Genomic DNA, 20201 nt, shown 5'->3' on the forward strand with positions numbered 1-20201 from the left:
TCACAGCCACCGATTTGAAACGAAGTGAAGTCAGCCAGCTGGTCAGATATTTTCTTCAGCTTATTTTGCGATCCAACAATCATTGCCTGGGTTTTAATAATGTTAAAGAAATGCCTATTGCCCTCTACCCAGTCCCTGAGGCAATATAAATCTCTATCAAAAGCTTGATTAAGATTGCATATATCCTTTGAAGCGTACCAGAGATTGGTATCATCTGCATACCTAGTCAACTGGCTATTCGGAAGGCAAAAGGACAGATCGTTTATCATAGTATGTCTACTATGTATATGTATATTATATGTTATATGTATATTAGGAACAAAAACCAGTCAAGAAAAGAGCCTTTTGGGTCACTATAAGTTTCATTTTCTAGTTTAGATGGTACACTATTTTAACTGCAGAAATATTTTCTGTTTGCCAATATGACATGAAACCAATACTTTTTTGGTCCATCAGCTCCACATACTCCTTTAGTAAGATCACGGAACAGAGTTCATATGTAATTTCTATTCTGTGGTTAAGGTATTATGGTCAACTGTATCAAAAGCTTTCTTGAGATACATTAAAACAAGTCCCACGTAGTTCCTGCTGTCCATAATCACATACCAGTCATTGCCAGGAAGACTGATGTGTCAAAAACCTACTGAAATGTGCAGCCTAAATTTTTTTGATGCGAGGAGCTACCGGAGCAAAAATCTTTACAGTCATTCCTTCCCGCTATATAATGATTCTCAGTTAATTGCAATCAACGCTGAGAGCGGTAAAAACAAGCTTTTTTATTGGACATTAGAAACCTGGAGATTAGTGACAAGACCTTTTGGACTGTATCTAGGAAAAACCATGTTTTTAAGGGAATTAGCCAAAGAGAAAGCAAATAGATGAGAAATGCAGTAGTTAGAGAGAGCCCAGTCTGCTGACCCAAGATGCAGCCATGGTAGCATCTAAAGCTGTAATGTGGGTGCACCCAAAAAATAGATGTATTGAATTTAAACCTGCTTAAGTTGATAGTGCTGGCATACCTGTCAATGTTAGATAATTTCAACGCACCTGCACATGAGGAACGCGGCTGTTGGAGCATAGCATCATATTTTGAATATCAATTTAATGAATCCCGGGTGCCACAAACAATAACAATACCCGAGGGTACTGTAGGATAGAAACACTTTCAGCATGTATTTCCAGGTTCCCTTTGCGCTTTGGAAGGTATAGCTGTTGAATAAAACTTGTGGGACAAGAAGCATTTAAGGAACCTGAGCTTGTGTTTATCAAAGTTAAAGTATTTATTCCGTCGTAGCACTAGTTATCGGGTAGTGTATTCTGAAATTTATTGCTACGGTCACAACGATCTTGCAAGAAAGCGACTGTAACCAGGCAGGTGTTTATGCAGATGCTGGGACAACGCAAGAATGCATTGTAGGTTAAGGGACAGATGAGGCTTATGAAATGACGTCTAGTGGAGACGTTTAGCTTCGTGTAAATCATCGTGATCGTGCAAATGGATGTCACCGCTCAATCAATCGAGCTCAGATACTTCGAAATCAATACTAACTATGCATTCATTGATCATCCCATCAAGTGACAGAGCCAGAAGCAAGATTTGATCTTTCAATTATGAAAGGGATAATGTAACAGGACTCCTGGTTACCAAAACACATACTTCTATCACGTGCAAAATCATTTTCTATCGTAAATTCTATCATGGGATCCCTCCTGAAAGGAACATTTGCAAAACCTTGGGGAGGGTACAGAAAGTCTCTTGAGCTAGTTGAAACTTAATGTTAAAACATAACGCCAAAAAATAATAAGTGCGATGTCTGTCGTAAACTCCTGTTGATAAGAATAATTAAGAACGATGTAGGTCCCCTTTTGAGTCGATTTTACATACTGGAAGGAGAAATGAAGTGACAATAAGAGATCATTTGAGAACAAATATTATTTAACTAACAAAACGTTTTCTCTTAAGAATGGTGAAACAATATTAGAAACAGTTTTCTTCACTGGCCTTCATAAAACCTCGGTATCTCGTTGCCAGTGAGAACTCTTCTCTCGACGCCATCTTTGTTAACAGCAGCCATCCTGATAACACCTCCAGATGAGCCATCTCGGAACATCGCTAAAGCAACAGCTGCAACAAAAAATTAAAATATTTGAAGCTTAGTTTCGTTGAAATGTTAACAAAATGGGGAAAGTTAGGGTGTTTGTTATAAAGGAATATTTCTTACAATGCAATGACTTTTGAGACAGCCAATTAAATCAACTTTAAGTTCAAAATATTACATTTAGTCAAGTTTAAATTCAAAATATTATATTTAGACAAGCTTAATTGTTTTGAAATTCTATTACACAACATTGGATTCTGGTTGTCGTTATCGCAAAAAGTGACATGAATACTTGAAAAGGTCCCTCAGCAGAAGCTGATCAGCGCCATTGTATCAGTGCCTTTGTAACTGCTGCAAGACAGGAAACAAACTTTGTTCGCCTTCACCAAGAATCAAACCTATCAAAGCGGCCATATTTTACAAAACGGGCGCCGTTTTCCTAGATTTGGCCCTTTTTCGAAATACTAACATCAACAATTGGCTTTGTATTTTCAATTTCTCTTCCTAAACATTACTACTCCTGCCCCTCCCCTCCACCCCCAGAACAACGTTTGTAGTTTAGGCGAAGTTCAAACAAGTCGCACGATAAACCTTCCAATGTCAATATTTTGGGTCTAAGTTTTCACATTGGAGCAATATTTGGGGAAATTAATCTGAAAGAAATTAAAACCTGGGTTATTCCATAATCATAGAGCTATTAATTATCGGGTAACCAAAACGTAGAACCAACATCTAGTCTTATTTACCTTGGCAAAGAAATAAAAAAGCCACCAAATAAAACTTCATGAAAATGTCGATAAATTGAAAAAAGTTGAAAACACATTGCAAATAGGCATAGCATGAAGATAGGAAAAACATGATAATGACCATTGGCAACAAATCTGTAGCATTCTTCTTTTGTCATGTTGTGCTTGTATGTTGCATCACAATGCCCATAAATGTAAGTACTCCCAGATCCTGAAAGATCGATTTAGTCTTACAGTATACATACATGTATATTACTCAAGCCATAGGTTCTGCATAAGTTGTGCTGGGAAGGTTTAGAGGGTTGAAAAAATTTGTCATTATACTTTAAGCTATTAAGCTATTAATATATCATATCATACTTTTATTTTTTTTCCTATCCCAATGCAATAAAGTCAGTGCTTTAGTTGCTCAACAGTTTTTCTGAGGGACCCATAATATTGCCTAAACTTGCCTGACCATCTAGAGGCACTATTACCTTACCTTACCTATTTTATTGTATTAATATATACCTTTAAGTTAAAATGAATAAACTAATGTGAAAGATTATTTTGAACCTAAAACAACTGGCCACAAACTTGAACTCAAAAACTATTTTGACATTCCAAAAGCCAGATCCACCAACAATGGCATCAGATCATTAAGTTTTCAATGGCCAAAAATCTGAAATTCATGCCTAGAATCAATAAAACAGCCTTAAATACTACACAATTCAAGAATTCGATGGAAATTGGGTTCCTTGAAAACAAGTGTGCGTGCTTGTTTTGCAGTAAGTGCAACATATGATGCAACATAGTAAGTGATCTGTCTTTTGAATCCTTGAAACTGCTTTATGTTAATCTTGATCTGTGTATGTTCACTATTCTAAAAACTAACATTCAATAAACTAATACAATAACAAAAAATGTATAGAAATAATATTGATACGCCAAAATCTCTAAGCAGTTTATTCATATTAAACAGGAAACCTCACTAATTAATCAAAACTACAAACTTGCTATGCTCAAAATGTATCTGCAAGCACATAAGCAAATCTTTCAGTCAAATACATGAAACCTTCAAGCAATGAATAATTACCAGATAAGGTATTAGATTAGACTGTTACATATCAACAAACTGTTAAAATGTTAAAATGACTGTGGCAAAAATATAGGATGTAGTGTAGATGTTTGAAACTGACTTAAAAACTGGATAGGTAGGTTGATAATTTCATAAGGCATTTCTTATTTCATTACAAGACATTGAAAGCTTGCTGTAGATTGTGGAATATCAAGCATGAAGCAACACATACCTCCAATTGAAAATGGTTGCCGAACACACATGCCACCAAGAGGCACAGTAAATACCTGCAAAGTATTGTACAAATGCCAAATGAATAACAAGGCTAGACATTTATATCACTGCTAATTGGTTGGATTGAATTTTCAATGAGAGGTAACTTGCCGAATCAGAAAAATAAACCAAAATTTACAGGCTGTCTTTTTGCAGAGCTATATGAAGCAAACATGTCATCTTTTGAGCTTTGAGTACGTACGTTTACAAATAGTTCTAACAGTACTGTATTGTAAAGAGTTCTAATGCCATTTCTATGAGAATATGATAAACAAGACACAAAGGTAAACAGATTGAAATGACCAACAACAAAATAAAGATAACATTAGCAATAATTTTGCCATCAGGATAAACTTTTCAATCATTCAGAATAAACATCAGAATGAACAAATAAACTTTTCAATAATTACTTGGCCACCAGACTTCTCATCCCAGCCTGCAACAATTATTCCAGCAACAGCACTGTCTCTTTTAGCATAACATATTTCTTTGAATAAATTAGCCGCAGTCTTTACTGTAGTCTGCTCACCCAACTCCATTCTACAGAAAAATACATTAAACCTTTAAAGTGGGACTGAATGGCAATGAGAATAAAGAAAGGTATTTTTATAGAATTTTATCTAGTCAAACATGTACACACAAGGATCAAGGACCCTTTAAAATGAAGCAAAGTTTCTAAGGAATTATGTATGATCAGTGTGGGGAAAAAATGCGCATGGCAATTTTGGGAGTAAAAATTGCACACCTATTTCTTCGCCATTGTGGAGGAGTAACAAGCAGTTTGAGATATGGTATGATAAACCAAACCTTTGATGATAGTTTCAATGAATACCAAATCCAAAGATAGTGAGCTTTTGTTTTTCATTGTGTACTTGAAAAGTGGAAGCTGCAATTCATGAAAATATCGAGTTTTCGATGACAACAGTAAAATTTTCAATTTCTCAGCTCATTGACTGAATTCCAAAGGTTTTGTCACAGCATAACATTACTTCAGTGTTGAGGTCGTTGCCTATAAACAAATATTGTTGCTCCTCCCAAGAGACATGCTTAGAGGGGTCTGCGCATTTTTTAACCACAGAATTTCATAAGTGAGGGGAAAAAATGCGCACCATAAAATTATGTTTTTCCTTAGAAAATAGACTGTGTCTGTTCTTGTAATAAGTGGCACATGTAAGACTGAATTAAAACTCCACAACCATGTGGATTTGGGAAGTATTTGGATAAATTTCTCTTTATAAAACCCGGTTTTTTCATGAAGAGGCAAGCTATAAAAGACACTGACTCTTTAGAGCCCCCTTAGAGCAATTTGCCTTTCTAAAAATTCCTTTAAAAATACAGATCAAAAGATGACTTTCATGGAATATACTAATGAGTCAACTTAATTAATGATTCAATTCAATTTAGTTACAGCAATTTACAGGAGGGGGGAAACCGGAGAAAGTAGCTATCAGAAAAAAAAGAAAACTAAGTAATCTCTTATGACGAAGATATTTCCGAGAGTTCAATGAATTCTAACAGCAATAAAAAATAAACAAATAATGGGGAGGGGAAGTTGAAGAAATTCAGCAAGCCAGGAAGCCAAGGTGATGACAAGAGATATCTTTTCTATAGCGTGTACTACGGGGACCAGTTTTATTGAGAAAAGGGACAGAAAGACATTGGCACAGATCTCAATGAAAATGGCAACACATTGGGGATGAACTACCTTTGTGGATTTTAGGATTTTTCTAAGATACTTGATATGGAAATCATTGATTTTAAGTACCTGTTCCTGGGAGCTTGTATTTGTAATTCAACAAAGCTCTGCACAATCATGATTCAGTACAATACAGAAACATGACCTCTGTGGATGTTGAATCTATTAGCTGTATTTATATCGTATTGACCGATCTATTCTTCTTGTAATAATGATGTATCTTAATTTCAGAAATCATTTCAAAGAAGTATTAACCAATTTATTGAATCAAATTAACACTCTTTGGTAATTGAGAGGTGCACAGTTTTTTGACCACATATGTGCATTTCCCCCTTTTTGTGGTTAAAAAATGTGAACTAGATTGTCATTCTGAAAAAATAATCGCTTTATGAATGGATGGCCATCTTTGGTTGTTAATGGAAGATATCTGGGCTACTCTGTAACTATACAAGATTTTTTCCAAAAAATGTGAATTGTGAGGGAGGAAAGGAAATTTTTGAAAAAAATCTGCATTTTTCCCCTCACTATTCAAATAAGCAAAGAGTGTGTTCAATATTCATTTCAAAAGTAAAAAAACATTTGTTTTTTGAAAAAAAAATTAGTCAAGAAAGGTGTAAGCATACCTGAGTAGATAAAGATTATATTTTACTTGGTCTGCTATGGCTTGAGTGTCTGCAGCTGATCCAGATCGACAGCAAAATATGTTTTCAGTAACTGGAGTCAACTTGTCTGTTACCCTATTCACTATATATGCCCTAGTTAAAAAAAGAAATACAACTTTGAACACATAATGAAAACATTTTTCCAATTGAAATTATAATCAGAGCAAAAGACATAAAACAAAAATTGATTCAATACCAAATAGTGTTATAAGTTCAAAACCAGTATTATGACAAAAGGATAAAATTTATATCCCCTGTATGTAGGCCTATACATTCAAACATAAGAGTTAAGGGCACAACATTTCATCATTCAAATATGTGGTTGTTTTATTTCATCATGCAGAGAGGCAGCAAGGCATTACTAGGGGAAAGGAATATATTCAACATGGGTTTAAGTTTTGATTCAAGAGTCATTGAAAGTTGCACGCTGCAAAAACTTTTCCAAAGAGGTTATCAAAGTCAGGAGGGAGCTTTCTCAAAAAATCTATCTATCTATCAAAAAATCTAGACATCTTTTTTCAAAATTCATATAAAATGCGAAATTGGGTACATTGCTTCTAAGGTTAAAAATTCATCGAATAATTGTTCACTTGAAACCAATGCTAAATTGAAATTAAATCAAATCATTTCTGGTGTTCAAATTTTAAACTGCAGTAAAAATTCTTAGAAAATTTTGCTCAGAACAAAGCATGCCCAAGTTACCTCAATTAGTATTGCTAATATTTATCAGATAGTCATTAGAGTAATGGATGCACACAATTACAGTATATCTGGTGAGCAATGGAGCTAAAGTGAGTGTGGACAGCAAAAAGCAAAGTTTATGATGAGAAATATTTTGACCAGACACTAGCAAGGCAGATCTTGGATACGAAGAGAGACTAAAGAGATTAAGTCTTCCAAGCTTAGTTTACCAAAGGTTCCGTGGGGACATGATTGCGACATACAAAAATATATACACGCCTGTTATGACATAAAGTCTGTGTTGAAAATGGACAACTGTGGGAAAACGAGGGGACATGAAGCGCATCTACAGTGTCAGGGTTGGGCATGAATGGAACCGTATTCCAAGAGATGTAGTAGATGCCAAATCATTGAACTTATTCAAACAGAAACTGGACAATTATTGTGGAGACAGAAAATTCTTATGTGATCCAGTATTTGTTAAGTCAGTGTTTTTAGATAGTACTTGGGCATATTTTAGGGTTTTCTGTTTCTGTTTTTAACTACATAAAGGTTTTTTGAGACCATCGTCTACAAAAACAAACAACAACAGGTATTCAGATTAACAATTTGTAAGGCTCTTAGCCTACATTGCAGTATTTTGTTATGCTTGTTATGTTATGTAAAGGTGAAAGAAAAGAAGTTGTTGGAATTATGATGATTATATTTACATTACTAGATTTTAGTTACCCCGCCACAGGAACAATGAACACCTATCTGTTTAGTTGATTGACATGTTGTTGTGATCAGTAACACCTCTTTTGTTTTATCTTTTAGCACATTGTTTAGCAGTAAAGTCTTGCTTAATTGTTGTTATAATATTTTTCTGTAGTGAAAAGGTTTCGTTCGTTTATTCCATTTCTTATTAGAGCCATAGGTCTGCAGAATTCTAACAATAATTCAGTTCCAACATTGGAGTTGAATCCAGATTGGTAAAAGGTATCTTTTGAAGAAAAATTTTTAAAGAAAACCAAACCAAGTATCACCAAAGCTAATATTGCACACTGTAGCTTATTACAATGAAAATATTTTAAAAAAAGACTGGAAGACATACCCTGTTGTTGTTCTAGAATCTGCACCAAAAACCACTCCTCCATCATATTCAACTGCCATGATGGTAGTCTAAAAATGTTTGAACGAACATAAAATTTGAATATAAAGGATTAAAACCTGATTTACTGATCATTTGCCAAAACATTACAAAATTTTAATAATCATTTGAAATGGCTTAGGTATGGAACTGGAAGAAGCATTTTTAGCAGAGAGGTAAGGTAATTAGTCCACAATTAAGGATTTGTATGACATTTATGCATTCCTACTTTCTATCCAGATTCTTTGCAACTATTTTTTGACATAGGTACTCACCCCAGTCTTGTGTTCAGCATTATACCAATCTGGATAGATATCTGAATCCGCACCTATTGAGTTCATTCTAACAGTTGCTTGCATCGTCATGGCCATCTTGAAAGTTTTCTGACTACACGAGCTAGAGGCTGCAAGTACAGGGGTACGAGGGTTTTAGGCCTTGAATGAAGGCCACAGTCAGCCAAAGTCATGACGACACCATAATCCTATTTTTCTGTCGCAAGCTTTTGTCTTGCATTCATTAAAACTAGATTTTACATCTTTTTGTTTTTTCCCATGTATGCCTCCCAACATTGATATTTGTGCCAAAATGCTAAAAATGTGATTATTTCTTTTGAAACTGTTTTTGAAAAAGAGGTCGATGAACTGAACCGAGGTCACACAAAAAACAATGGCGCCAGTAAGGAAAAGTGGAAAACGTGCACCTTGGAAGCAATATTTTAAGGGATTGACAGTACAAGATTTGTTGAATATCACCAAGGATGTATTATTTGAACCAAAGCTCGCATGGATTCTTGCATGCTGCCTTTTATTTGCCGAGATCTTCGTGAATATTATTGTAATAAGAAATGTAAAATGTAAGTTTTCCCAGCCCCAGACTGGAGAGTATGGCAAGTGCACACCCGAGATATTTTTTTCTAAAATGTTCCTGCACGCCTGCTAAAGGGTGTAGTATTTAGAGATCTGGGCGTTACATGGGTGTGTCCTCTTATTTTTATGTACTTCACCGGACATAGGTATGTCGACAATCCAAGTATATGCATAAAAGATAACATGGACCATTTTTCATTAAATTGAATGTCGCCAAAATCTAGATTTAAAGCATAGCTAAGTCTAAAGAGAGGAGCTGTAGGAGAGTAGCGAAATCGTCAAATCTGCTATTTTTTATTGCATAGTTTGCAAATCCGCTACTTTTGCTAAATTAGGGATCAAAAATGAAAATCTTGTTCACAACACTAAATGTTCCTTAAAGAATTCAAATACAAAAATGTCTCCTATAGTCTTCTGTGTTTGGATTTGTTCACTGAAATGTCATAAAGCCTTGAAAAGGGGTAAACTTTTGCACAAATCTCTTCTCCAATTTTTGCATCATAGAAAGTGCATGTTTGCCAATGTATGTTTTGTCACTGACAATTATAATTCCCCTGAGAAATAGTGATAAATATTCACAGGGAAAAAATAGACCAAAAAACGGTGAATCTTTTTAGAGAAGTTTGTCATATCGAGGAAAATTATGATAAAGGGACCTACAATTAGGTTCGTAATAACGAGAGTTAGTTAAATGCGGATTCAATGTATACTGAGGGAATTTATATGGAGTTAGGCAGAATCCAAGGGACCAGACATTTGTTTGCTGATCTCCTTGTAAACTGCCAAACTCTGCAGACCAGTTCTAGCCATAAATAAGGAATAAATTTACTTCTTCTACCAGGGGAAAAGTTTGGCTACTGACTTGCCAACCATACTGCATTCTCTGTGTTTTGCGTGGGGCAGATGTGATTAATGATACTTCTGTATGACAAGATTTTTTAAAAACCACTATTAGTTTAGAATCCTGAATTAGCAATAAAAATAACATAACAAAAACAAGAATAATCACTAAAAGACTAAGATTAACAGCAACTAACTGACAAGAATTAGCTAAAACAAGCATGAAACTATTTAAAAATTATTTTTTGCTATTTTTAAAATATCATCACATATAGATGTTTTCAGAACCACCTTAGGTTGCGCAGAGAATATGTTCTTAGTGCATTACAAAGAATGCAGTCTGGCTTGCCAGTTTGTGGATAAGATATATTTTGTTCAAATAAAACTCTCATGGGTTAGGTTTGTGCCAAACCAAAGAGACAAGAGGGCCTCTTGACACTGACTCATTCAGGAAGAAGTAAAACCACAATTGATACAGATATGTAACTATAATATGATGCAGAATATTCTATATTTTATACTGCAGTCAAATGAATAAATTGTGCTGCTTTTTATCACATGAGCAATGCACACAAAATAAAAATTTAATTGCAATCATTTGTTGATGTTGTTATGGTAATTTCAAATTTCCCCAAGACTGATATTGTGTCTGCATTTGATCTCAGACGAATTGAAAATAATGACACACTTCACTGTTTATTGGGGGTGTAAGAGGTTGTAATGCTCAGGAAAAGAGGGAACAGGGTCAGAAAGTTAGTGGCCAAGACTGGTTTAAAGATGTTTTGATGGCTCCTACACACAAGCCTAACAGTACAGATCCAACCAACAGGCCAAAATCTTCTTATTACCAAAAGGATCAAAATATTATGCTGGCATGCTATTTTCATGCTATTTTCAACTCGCATTACTTGCAGCTACACATAGCCAAGTCATTATACATGCTCTCAAATTTGAGTATGAAAAGGTTCTGTATGGTTGAAGATTACTCAGTATAACACTTTCATATCCACACAAAAAACTATCCTTATTTTCATTTAGAAGAAGATTTTAATGGAGAAGTGAGGGCTATCGCAGGCCTTGCCCGGAAAGGCGCTCGATCGAGTGCGCGCGCCTAGAGCGCACCCAAAAGAAGCCTTGGAGAGCGATTTATAGAGCCCCTCAAAACGTAAAAACAATATTACCATGGAGCAAAATAATTTATTGGCCTTTGTCTAATAAACTTGATCAAGCATAAACAATCTTCCCAATAGACCGAAATATTATGATTTGTGTATCATCCCTTGAGAAAAAAATTCAGCAAATTCAACGTTTGGTTTTTGATACCATTTTTAATCTAATAACCCTCTAATAACCACCAAGGACACAGGTCATCAAGCGTATTCTCCGGCAGATTTATTTGATTTTCAAGCAAGCGTTAATCTTCTGTTGAAGTATTATTTTCTGTTTTTTCTTAATAATTTAGAATCACCTTTGCAAATCAAAGATCACGTTTCCGTCCAAATTACCGCATTGCTTTTCATTTTTCATTTGCTTTCGTGAGTAGTAGATGTTCTAGTGAGTCTTACAGAAAGAATAGCATAAAAAGGGAAACAAAGCTAATGTTCGACTTAAAGCCATGCGTTTTCCTATATTTATATATTTGTATTAACATAGTGTTTGCTGCATGTTTTGTTATTTCATATTATGGTGCTTTTTGGTATCACCATTAAATTTCTTATTTAACACTCTTCCAAAGCTTTCGATATGAAGCTCTTGATCTTCCAAAGTTCTTGAAGGATGCTCTCAAGGATATTTTATTTAAAGGTGCGAAATAGAGCACCTAGAGTTTCTAAGGGGCTCTTTTTATGGAGCACCTTCATTTTGTTTAGAGTAAGGCCTGCTATCGCTTTTATCATTATGCCCATATAATTTATAACTATTATGTCCTATCTTCTCTTTAGATACAGAGATTGATTGGGAAGCCTACATGGAAGAGGTTGAAGGTTTTTTGAATGGAACATATGACTATTACCAATTAAAAGGAGCAACTGGTCCCTTAGTGTAAGTAGTAAATGTTGAATCACATGACTTTCTACCTCAAGATGAAACTTGTTTGCAAAGAAATAAGACACACTTTGAACTGCCATCTATGAACTACATCAGACACACTTTTTTGTTCATTTTACTGGTATGCATTTTGCAAGTTATTTTTGACTAATTTATCACATTTATTCAGACAAAGGCCTTTTTGCAATGTCTAATTATTGCTTAACTTGGCTTCGTTTTTAAATTTTGGTTTTAAATTATATATATATATATATATCTTTATTAGATTTTTCTGTCAATTGTCTATCATTAATATTATATATTTCAAGAGTAAAAAATCTGGCAGACTGCCAAACCAGCCTATATTCCTTCTGGCATATCTAACAAGAAATGACTTCACTTGCAGTTTGTGAGGTATTTTTTTTCTATATTAAGTTAAGGTTTTTTGATGCTGCAATTTGTTTAGGTATCCTGCTGGTTTTGTCTACATCTTCAGTGGATTCTATTTCCTAACTTCACATGGCTTGAATATAAGACTTGCTCAATACGTGTTTGCAGTGCTATACATATCATTTCTGGTTGCTGTTTTCTATTTGTATCACAGAAGCAAAACAGTAAGACATTGTTATTGCTGCATATGTATTGAATTTATCTGTTATTTGCTGCTTATTTATGTCCAGACATTTTTTCCATCTCTTTTTAAGGTAGCATGTATTTATTTTCCTTAAGTGTTTTCTGCACTGAATAGATTGCACATTTTGCAATCCTTTTCATCTCAAATGACCAGGAGGTGACATAAAACTTATCTTCAAATGCAAAGTTACATAGTTTGAGTGTTATTAGGGTGTGTTTGATTGGTTCCATTTTTACATTTCTACAAAATGTTAACCTATCACCTAGAAAGTTTAAGAAAAAGAGAACAAATGTTTGCAAATCAGGATTTATTTAGAAATGTTCAAATGAGGATCAATGTAGATTATTCTCAATACCTCTAAATGAGACAGCCTTTCTTGCCCAGTGATATTTAGATCATTCTTTGTAAGCTGTGTTGGGCATTTTGGGCTTTTTGATTACTCTTGGGGCCATATGAAGGACTTTTTATTTGTTGTTTTTTTCCTGCTATCCAAAATTATTCAGTACTGCTTTAAATGATATCATTTGTATTATAAACTGAACAGAAATCAAGAAAATTGAAGGAGAAACTGTTCTTATCATAGCAGCTGTTCATAAAAAAAATATCTTACCATTTGATCTGGCAGCTACTGTCCATGATAATACAGAAATTGTAGAGTATGTCACTAAATTGTGACGTTGCTGTTAAATTACTTTATGTAATTTGCTGCTTATTTATGTCCAGACAGTTTTCCATCTCTTTTTGAGGTAGCATGTTTATTCAATTACGCATTTTACAATTATTAATTAAATATTATAAGAATACTTTACATCTTGCAGAGCTGCCCTTAAATTGAATATGGCCTCCCACTGCTTTACAAATGATTTTTAAAATCTTAGGCTGTTGAATTTTCAATAATTTTTTGTCACAATTTTTTTGTTTTTTATGTGCAATATTTGCACATCTTGGGCAATTTGGGCCTACTGTATTTACTGGTAAAAGATTGTCAAATGATCTTTTTTAATGAACGGGCCATTTTTCAGGACCAAAATAAATTCAAAATGAAAGAACCCGTTCTAAAGAAAAACTGGAAAGATGCCTTCTTAATTTTCCATTTTAATGAAGGATCTGCTTCATTTTGTACAGTTTGAGCCCAACTTGATAAAAGGAATTCTGAATTTGTGTTTCAAAAAGATACATTTCTGATTTTTATGGACAGAATAAGTTGCAGAGTAAGTAGACGTTCTTGTCATATACTCTGTTTAAATTTCAGGTTCCACCTTATGCCTTCTTTTTCTTATGCTGTGCATCCTATCGTATCCATTCAATTTTCATCCTGAGACTCTTCAATGATCCAGTTGCAATGTTTCTGTTCTATGTTTCACTTTGCTGCATGTTTAAGGAACACTGGAATGTTGGCTGCATTTTGTACAGGTGACTAAATGATCTCTCATTTATTTTAGTAGGTTGGTCAGATTTTAGATAAATGCTTATGGTTGAGATAAAGTTACGGTTGCCTTTTCACCAACTAAATGAATTAAATTATTGTGTTTTATAATTCATATTCTCAGTTCATTCATCTATATGCACCTGCTTTTTAAACATTATTACTCTTTCCTTCTGTTCATATTAATTACATCTTTATTTACACACATATTTTTATGTTTATGTTCATGAATTTCTTGTTGAATTTAAAATGCGTTGGTCATTTACAGGCACATGTTTACACTTGCATGCATGTATTGGTACAAAGATTTCCCATCTCAACCCAAAATTATGTTCTAGCCTCTTCCGAACATGTTCTACCTTTCCATGTGCTGTTGTAGCCCTTTGAAGAATTGAAACACTTTCATAAGGGGGGACTTATCTTTTCTTACAACTCAAGCTCGCTTGCTCAATCTGTATGCTGTGTTACGACCAACTGGTGAATTATGTGCATTGAAATATTAAATGATAGATAGAAACAAAAATTTTATGAAAATATGAAGGAGTGAAATTTTAAATGTAAATTCAAAGCAGGTACATATATCAAATGAATGTAAAAAGTAAGAATTTGGATGATTATACACATGAGTGTATGTTATTTAATTTTACTACAAATAAGCAACTGTTTTTTGCTTATTAAAAGAATTTGAAAATATTGTACTGTTTGTTAAGGATTTTTTCTCAAACACTCTATCTACACATCCACTTTAGAGTAAGAGCCCAATGCCATTCCAAACTTTGTTTTCAAAGTTCATTTGACATTTATGGCATTCTATTTTTTAGGTATTATATGCTAGGGGTGACTCATTGTCAGTTTGAAAGTCTCTATTCTGCAGCAGGGTCTTGTAAACAACCCGTAAACAACAAGTTATCATTTTCTCCTTCACATTATTTTTATACAGCTTTTTTTACTACATAATTTCAAAATAGCATAAAGAAGCATTTTCGTTTTTGCAGTTTGGCTGTAAGTGTTAAAATGAACATTCTCCTGTTTGCTCCTGGCTTGCTTTTGGTGCTTCTCAACACATTTGGTCTGCCTCAGGCAGTCCTCAAAATTTCACTATGTGCCCTTGTGCAGGTAAGAAAACAATTTATTGCATTCGTCCTTGGGTGATTAAATTACAGTTTCCAAGTCTGCTGTTTACTGCCTGATGCTGTTCAAGGCATCTCCACGTGATTTGTTTATAACTTACTTCTATAAGCTCTTTGAGCGTGGCACACGGTTTCTGATCATGCCTTTTTTAAGGAGTCACAAATGAGTAACTAACAAGGTCTTGAAAAGAAGATTATGTTTTACAATTGGTTAACTACGCACGACGACAGGCACCGCGGAGCAAGGGGGGCATTGTGGAGCTTTAGCCACTTTTTGCAAAAAACGTTAATTCACGTACATGAAACAATAGCAAAAGGTTTATAACATCCCTTTCTCGTGCTTCCCTCGCTTTGTCGAGCTCGATCTTAAATGCCCTGCTTTTCTGCAATATGCGTATCTTGTTATCATTCTGCGTTCCAGATTCTTCTTGGTCTACCGTTTTTGCTTACAAATCCTGTTGCTTACGTTGCCCGCTCATTCGACCTTGGAAGACAGTTCTTCTTCACGTGGACAGTCAACTGGAGATTTTTACCTGAATGGCTTTTTCTGAACAGATACTTTCATTTTGCACTTCTCCTGCTGCACATCATAACTCTGATAACATTTTGGATTAAGAAGTGGCCGAGGTAGGCGGTGCAATTTGTTAGCTTTTATTCTTTCAGGAAGAGGGATATCAGGTCAGGTTTGCCTTGAAGAAAACAACTATTATATTTCAAGCTGAATTTCCTTGCCAATCAACAGACCTGTTTTGCAAACGTTGTTTATTACCATTCGGCAGGAGGCCTAGCCCTATACACTTATCTTCGAAAAGTATTGCATCACCCGCCGCAAAATTCCAGTAGAGCTGCCAATTTTTTTTAATAACCGAAAATTCAAAAAACTGTAGCAAGTTTTTTTATGGTTTTATAAATATTCTAAGATGACTGTTCCGGTGCAAAATAAGAGAAAATTTATCAAGTTAATAAAGATATAAATTGCAGAAAAACTGAAGTTTTTTCTATTTCTAAACAATATCAACGATTGCCGTTAACTTAGAGTTGTTCATTTTTATTTTCCACATATCTGCCTTGCTCTCGTCTTGGTACACCTTGATAGCACTCTCTTGTTAGTCGTTAATTTGGAAAAGACACTGTAATAGGCACGGTAGAATTTATAGCAACGAATTTTGAAATCAGTAATTCAATTTTGCCGATAATTTTGCTCGATCTTTGCTGAAATCTTGTTGTCTTTTGGCAGACCGGCTAGTGGTTGGTCTTCATTGTTGACAAAAGACTTTGTAGGAACAAAGCTGGACGCGACAAGTATCCTTATACAATATAATTTCTTCTCTTTTCTCTTGGATCTATGTCCTTTGATTATGTGACTCGATGCTCTCATTTTACACTAGATAACTTTAGTTTCGTAAAGACATATAACTGATTATAAGCTGGTGTTTCATGCCCTTCTGACTGCAGTTTTTTATATCTAATCTTCAGCATGTCAAATCCTGTATCTTACTAACGTATAATACAATCTATTCAGATTTACTTATTTCCCACTTCATTTTATGCAAAAATCAGGTATTTTTAGAATCCCAAGCTCTACATTAAATTGTTTCGCTCTCAAAATTACTAGAGATGGTTTATTTTCAAGTGACAATTTTCCTTAGCTGCAAAAAGGTATGTTAGAGATTCTATTTGCTTCCAACTTTATTGGGATGTGCTTTTCAAGGTCCCTTCATTACCAATTCTATGTGTGGTATTTCCATACTTTGCCATTTTTACTATGGAGGACAGATTTGATCACACCAGTCAAGTAAGTTATTTTTATTGCTTCTTGGTGTCCTATCTTCAGTTTTTTTTTACTTTTAGTTGGTTAAATAATGTATCTCTTGTTATTCATATATTTTTTTAAGATAAAACCCATTGGCGTTATTTAAGACTGTGTTTTTCTTGAACACCGCGACGGACCATTTTTTGTATTATCAAGATAAAGTCATTTTCCTGGTGTCTTTTTAATGTCAGCTATACCCCAGAATATTCATTGAAAACAATGATTAATGCGATTCTGAACAATTATTCTGTTTTCTGATTAACATTATGAACTTTCCTTTTCCAGAATACTTATCTTGGGTCTTCTTGAATTATGCTGGAACACCTATCCATCGACAAGCGCCAGTTCCTTGACGATCCATGCCTGCCATCTCATTATTATCATCGGTCTCTATGTGTCGAAGCAAAAGCAGAAGAAAACGTAATTCTGACAGCATTGGCCGTATATTCCCAATACATTCCGAAGATCAAAATTGTGACTTGCCAAGTCCTCTTTGTTTTAGAGGACCTAGCAATAATTTTGGAAAGCTTTTTATGCCGTTAAGATTAAATATACTTCTCAATAAAATTTTTCTCAATAAAAATTGTATAATCCTGGAAATTATTCTATTTACCGACTTCTGTCAGTATATCTAGCCCGAGAGTATAAGAATTTGTTATGATTTAAAATTATATTTAAATCTGTGCGCAAGTCATGCTTTTACACTCTCAGGTACCATTCTGCTTCGGAAATGCCAGGGCCCTAGCCTACTCCCCCTGCCCAATAATCTATGGGTTTTGAGTTCATTTACCTCCAGCTGCAGCCCTGAATATTTTACGTTCAACCATGTAACAGGCGGAACAGCCGTCTTAAAGCAACATATTCCTCAAATATCCCTCCCACTCCCTGTATCACCTGCATCTTTGCGCAGTTTCATAAAAAAGCGATCCGGTTCTCAGAGTTCTTTTAGTGAGCAGGGTAATGGGACTTTACACCCTGGCAGGAAAATGTATTAAGGAGGGCGCCCCAATTTTGGCAAAACAAACTAAAGAGCTATGCAATCTTTCCGTCTCTCTTTCACGTTTCCCAGATGATTGCAGGCAAGCTAAATTGAAGACGCCTTTTAAAAAAAGATAGCAAAGATGGCCACAAAATTTTTAGGCCAATCTCATTTTTACCGCAAATTTCTAAGATACTTAAGATGGCTGTCCATGAACAGGTACAAGAATACCTGGGTACAAACGAAATTCTTTATTGATACCAATCCGGCTTTCGTCCATACCACTCAACAGATACTTGCTTGTCATAGTTAAGTGACAAAATCATACAAGGATTTCAAAGCAATATGTTTACCGGCATGATAATGATCGATTTGCAAAATGCTTTCGACACAATTGATCACAAAATTTTCCTTAAAAAATGACTCACCTTCGCTTTGCCGATTCAGTAATATTTTGGTTTAGATTTTACCTAGCAAACCGAATCTTCTTTGTAAACATAAGAAAAATTTCTTTATTGTCTGGAGAATTAACATGTGGAGTCCCGCAAGGCTCCATTCTTGGCCCGTTCATTTTCTTTGTCAGTGATGTGCTTCAGCATAGGCAGTTGGCAGTGACCTGATTTTTTATGCAGATTACTCCTGTCTTGTGTTCAGAAATGGGTAATAGGTTTTATTTCCCATTGTGATTGGTTTGTTGACAACAAGCTAAGCATCCACTTTGAAAAAGATACAACAAAATCTATACCTTTTGGCATAAAATAGACAATAGTCGGCTGAAGAAAACTGGACATAAGAAGAGGTAGCAAACAACCAATTTCAGTGACGTATCAAGGCTGTAGTCTTAAGAGCTGTCTGGTGAATCAATGGCAGGCTAAGGTTTCTTTACAGAAAGTAAAATTTTCGGGACTTTTCGTAAGTAACCAGCAAACAGTGGCATTACTACGGGGCGGGCAAGGGGGGTCATGGCCCGCTCAGAAAAATTTTTGGCCCCTTGCTTGCCCCCTCCCAAGTGTTTATAAAAGCTAATATTAGAAATTTGATGTTTTCTTCCATAGCTGTTGTGGTGAAACTAGCCTATTGTCACCTTCCTTAGAAATATTTGCATGCATTGTGTTGACATTCAATAAAGAACACATCGCTATTGTGTTCAAACTTATTAGCGCATTGAAGCGTAGTTGTTGTTTTTATTACTAGTGGATATGTGTTGATTAGAGCCTAGTTTAGGTTTAAACTACGTCTTATTACTTTTTCTCTACCTCATGACAATCTAATCAACACATAAATTCAATATGAGCAAGGCGCTGCAGCCATCAAGACTGGATGTCGACCCGAACGCTCCTAATGCTGCAAAACAATGGAAACATTGGAAACGAACATTCGATAACTTTATCACTGAATGTGGAGAGGCAGCTCCTGACAGATTTCGCTCTATTATCAACTTCATTTCTGCAGATGTCTTTGATTATGTCGAGGAGTGCACAACCTATGATGCGGTTGTTACTACTCTTGAAAGATTATATGTGAAAACCCCAAACAATATTTTTGCTCGCCACGAACTTGCTACTCGTAAACAGAAGCCTGGTGAATCTCTTGATGAATTTTTAGAAGAGCTAAAGAAATTAAGTAAATATTGTGATTTCACTGCAGTCTCAGCTGAAACCTACCGATCTGAGATGATAAGGGATTCTTTCATCAATGGGCTTACATCTAACTATATTCGTCAAAGACTTCTGGAAAATTTTGAGTTATCATTGGACAGGGCTTATGAAATAGCTCGCACACTGCATACTGCCCAGAAGAACTCTGAACTATACATGCAGCAAAGCCATCAACTAATACCCACTAATGTTGCTGCTGTTTCGTCTGATGATCATGCTAGTCTACCTATTGATCCAAATCGAGAATCGTTGGCTGCAATCAAAAAGCAAACTCCTTCAAGAAAATCCTGCTATTTTTGCGGAGGTTTCCTTCATGCTAACCGAGCTTCATGTCCCGCCCGTGACGCTGTTTGTCATAACTGCTCAAAAAAAAGGACATTTTGCTAAAGTCTGTCAATCCTCAAAGAAGAGTGCTACTGTTAATGCCATATATAAGCCTTCACTCTGCACGATTACAGCCGCCTGCCCTTCAGGTCTTAGACATGCT

General features: G+C 35.1%; 3 protein-coding genes across 3 annotated transcripts; 2 read left to right on the forward strand and 1 right to left on the reverse strand.

The window, feature by feature from the left end:
- Nucleotides 1-1918: 1918 nt before the first annotated feature.
- Nucleotides 1919-8778, reverse strand: LOC135687946 (proteasome subunit beta type-6). The gene is made up of 7 exons (XM_065204579.1): nucleotides 8619-8778; nucleotides 8308-8375; nucleotides 6495-6626; nucleotides 4586-4715; nucleotides 4135-4189; nucleotides 2967-3056; nucleotides 1919-2125 (listed from the first exon to the last, which is right to left on the reverse strand). The coding sequence occupies exons 1-7, from the start codon at nucleotides 8712-8714 to the stop codon at nucleotides 1995-1997; spliced, it is 702 nt and encodes a 233-aa protein (XP_065060651.1). The 5' UTR covers nucleotides 8715-8778; the 3' UTR covers nucleotides 1919-1994.
- Nucleotides 8779-8979: 201 nt separating this feature from the next.
- LOC135687944 (dol-P-Man:Man(5)GlcNAc(2)-PP-Dol alpha-1,3-mannosyltransferase) lies at nucleotides 8980-18400 on the forward strand. Its single transcript, XM_065204575.2, has 9 exons — nucleotides 8980-9196; nucleotides 11990-12089; nucleotides 12541-12688; nucleotides 13961-14121; nucleotides 15130-15250; nucleotides 15686-15891; nucleotides 16502-16566; nucleotides 16924-17059; nucleotides 17363-18400. Exons 1-9 carry the CDS (start codon nucleotides 9010-9012, stop codon nucleotides 17499-17501), a joined length of 1263 nt encoding a protein of 420 aa, XP_065060647.2. The 5' UTR covers nucleotides 8980-9009; the 3' UTR covers nucleotides 17502-18400.
- A 945-nt stretch (nucleotides 18401-19345) lies between these two features.
- On the forward strand, nucleotides 19346-20101 carry LOC148958018 (uncharacterized). Its single transcript, XM_089114207.1, has one exon. The coding sequence runs from the start codon at nucleotides 19346-19348 to the stop codon at nucleotides 20099-20101; it is 756 nt and encodes a 251-aa protein (XP_088970333.1).
- Nucleotides 20102-20201: the final 100 nt, after the last annotated feature.

The sequence above is a fragment of the Rhopilema esculentum genome, chromosome 19 (genome assembly GCF_057945365.1).
Source record: "Rhopilema esculentum isolate cy_ngs chromosome 19, ASM5794536v1, whole genome shotgun sequence".
Classification (NCBI taxonomy): Eukaryota; Metazoa; Cnidaria; class Scyphozoa; order Rhizostomeae; family Rhizostomatidae; genus Rhopilema; species Rhopilema esculentum.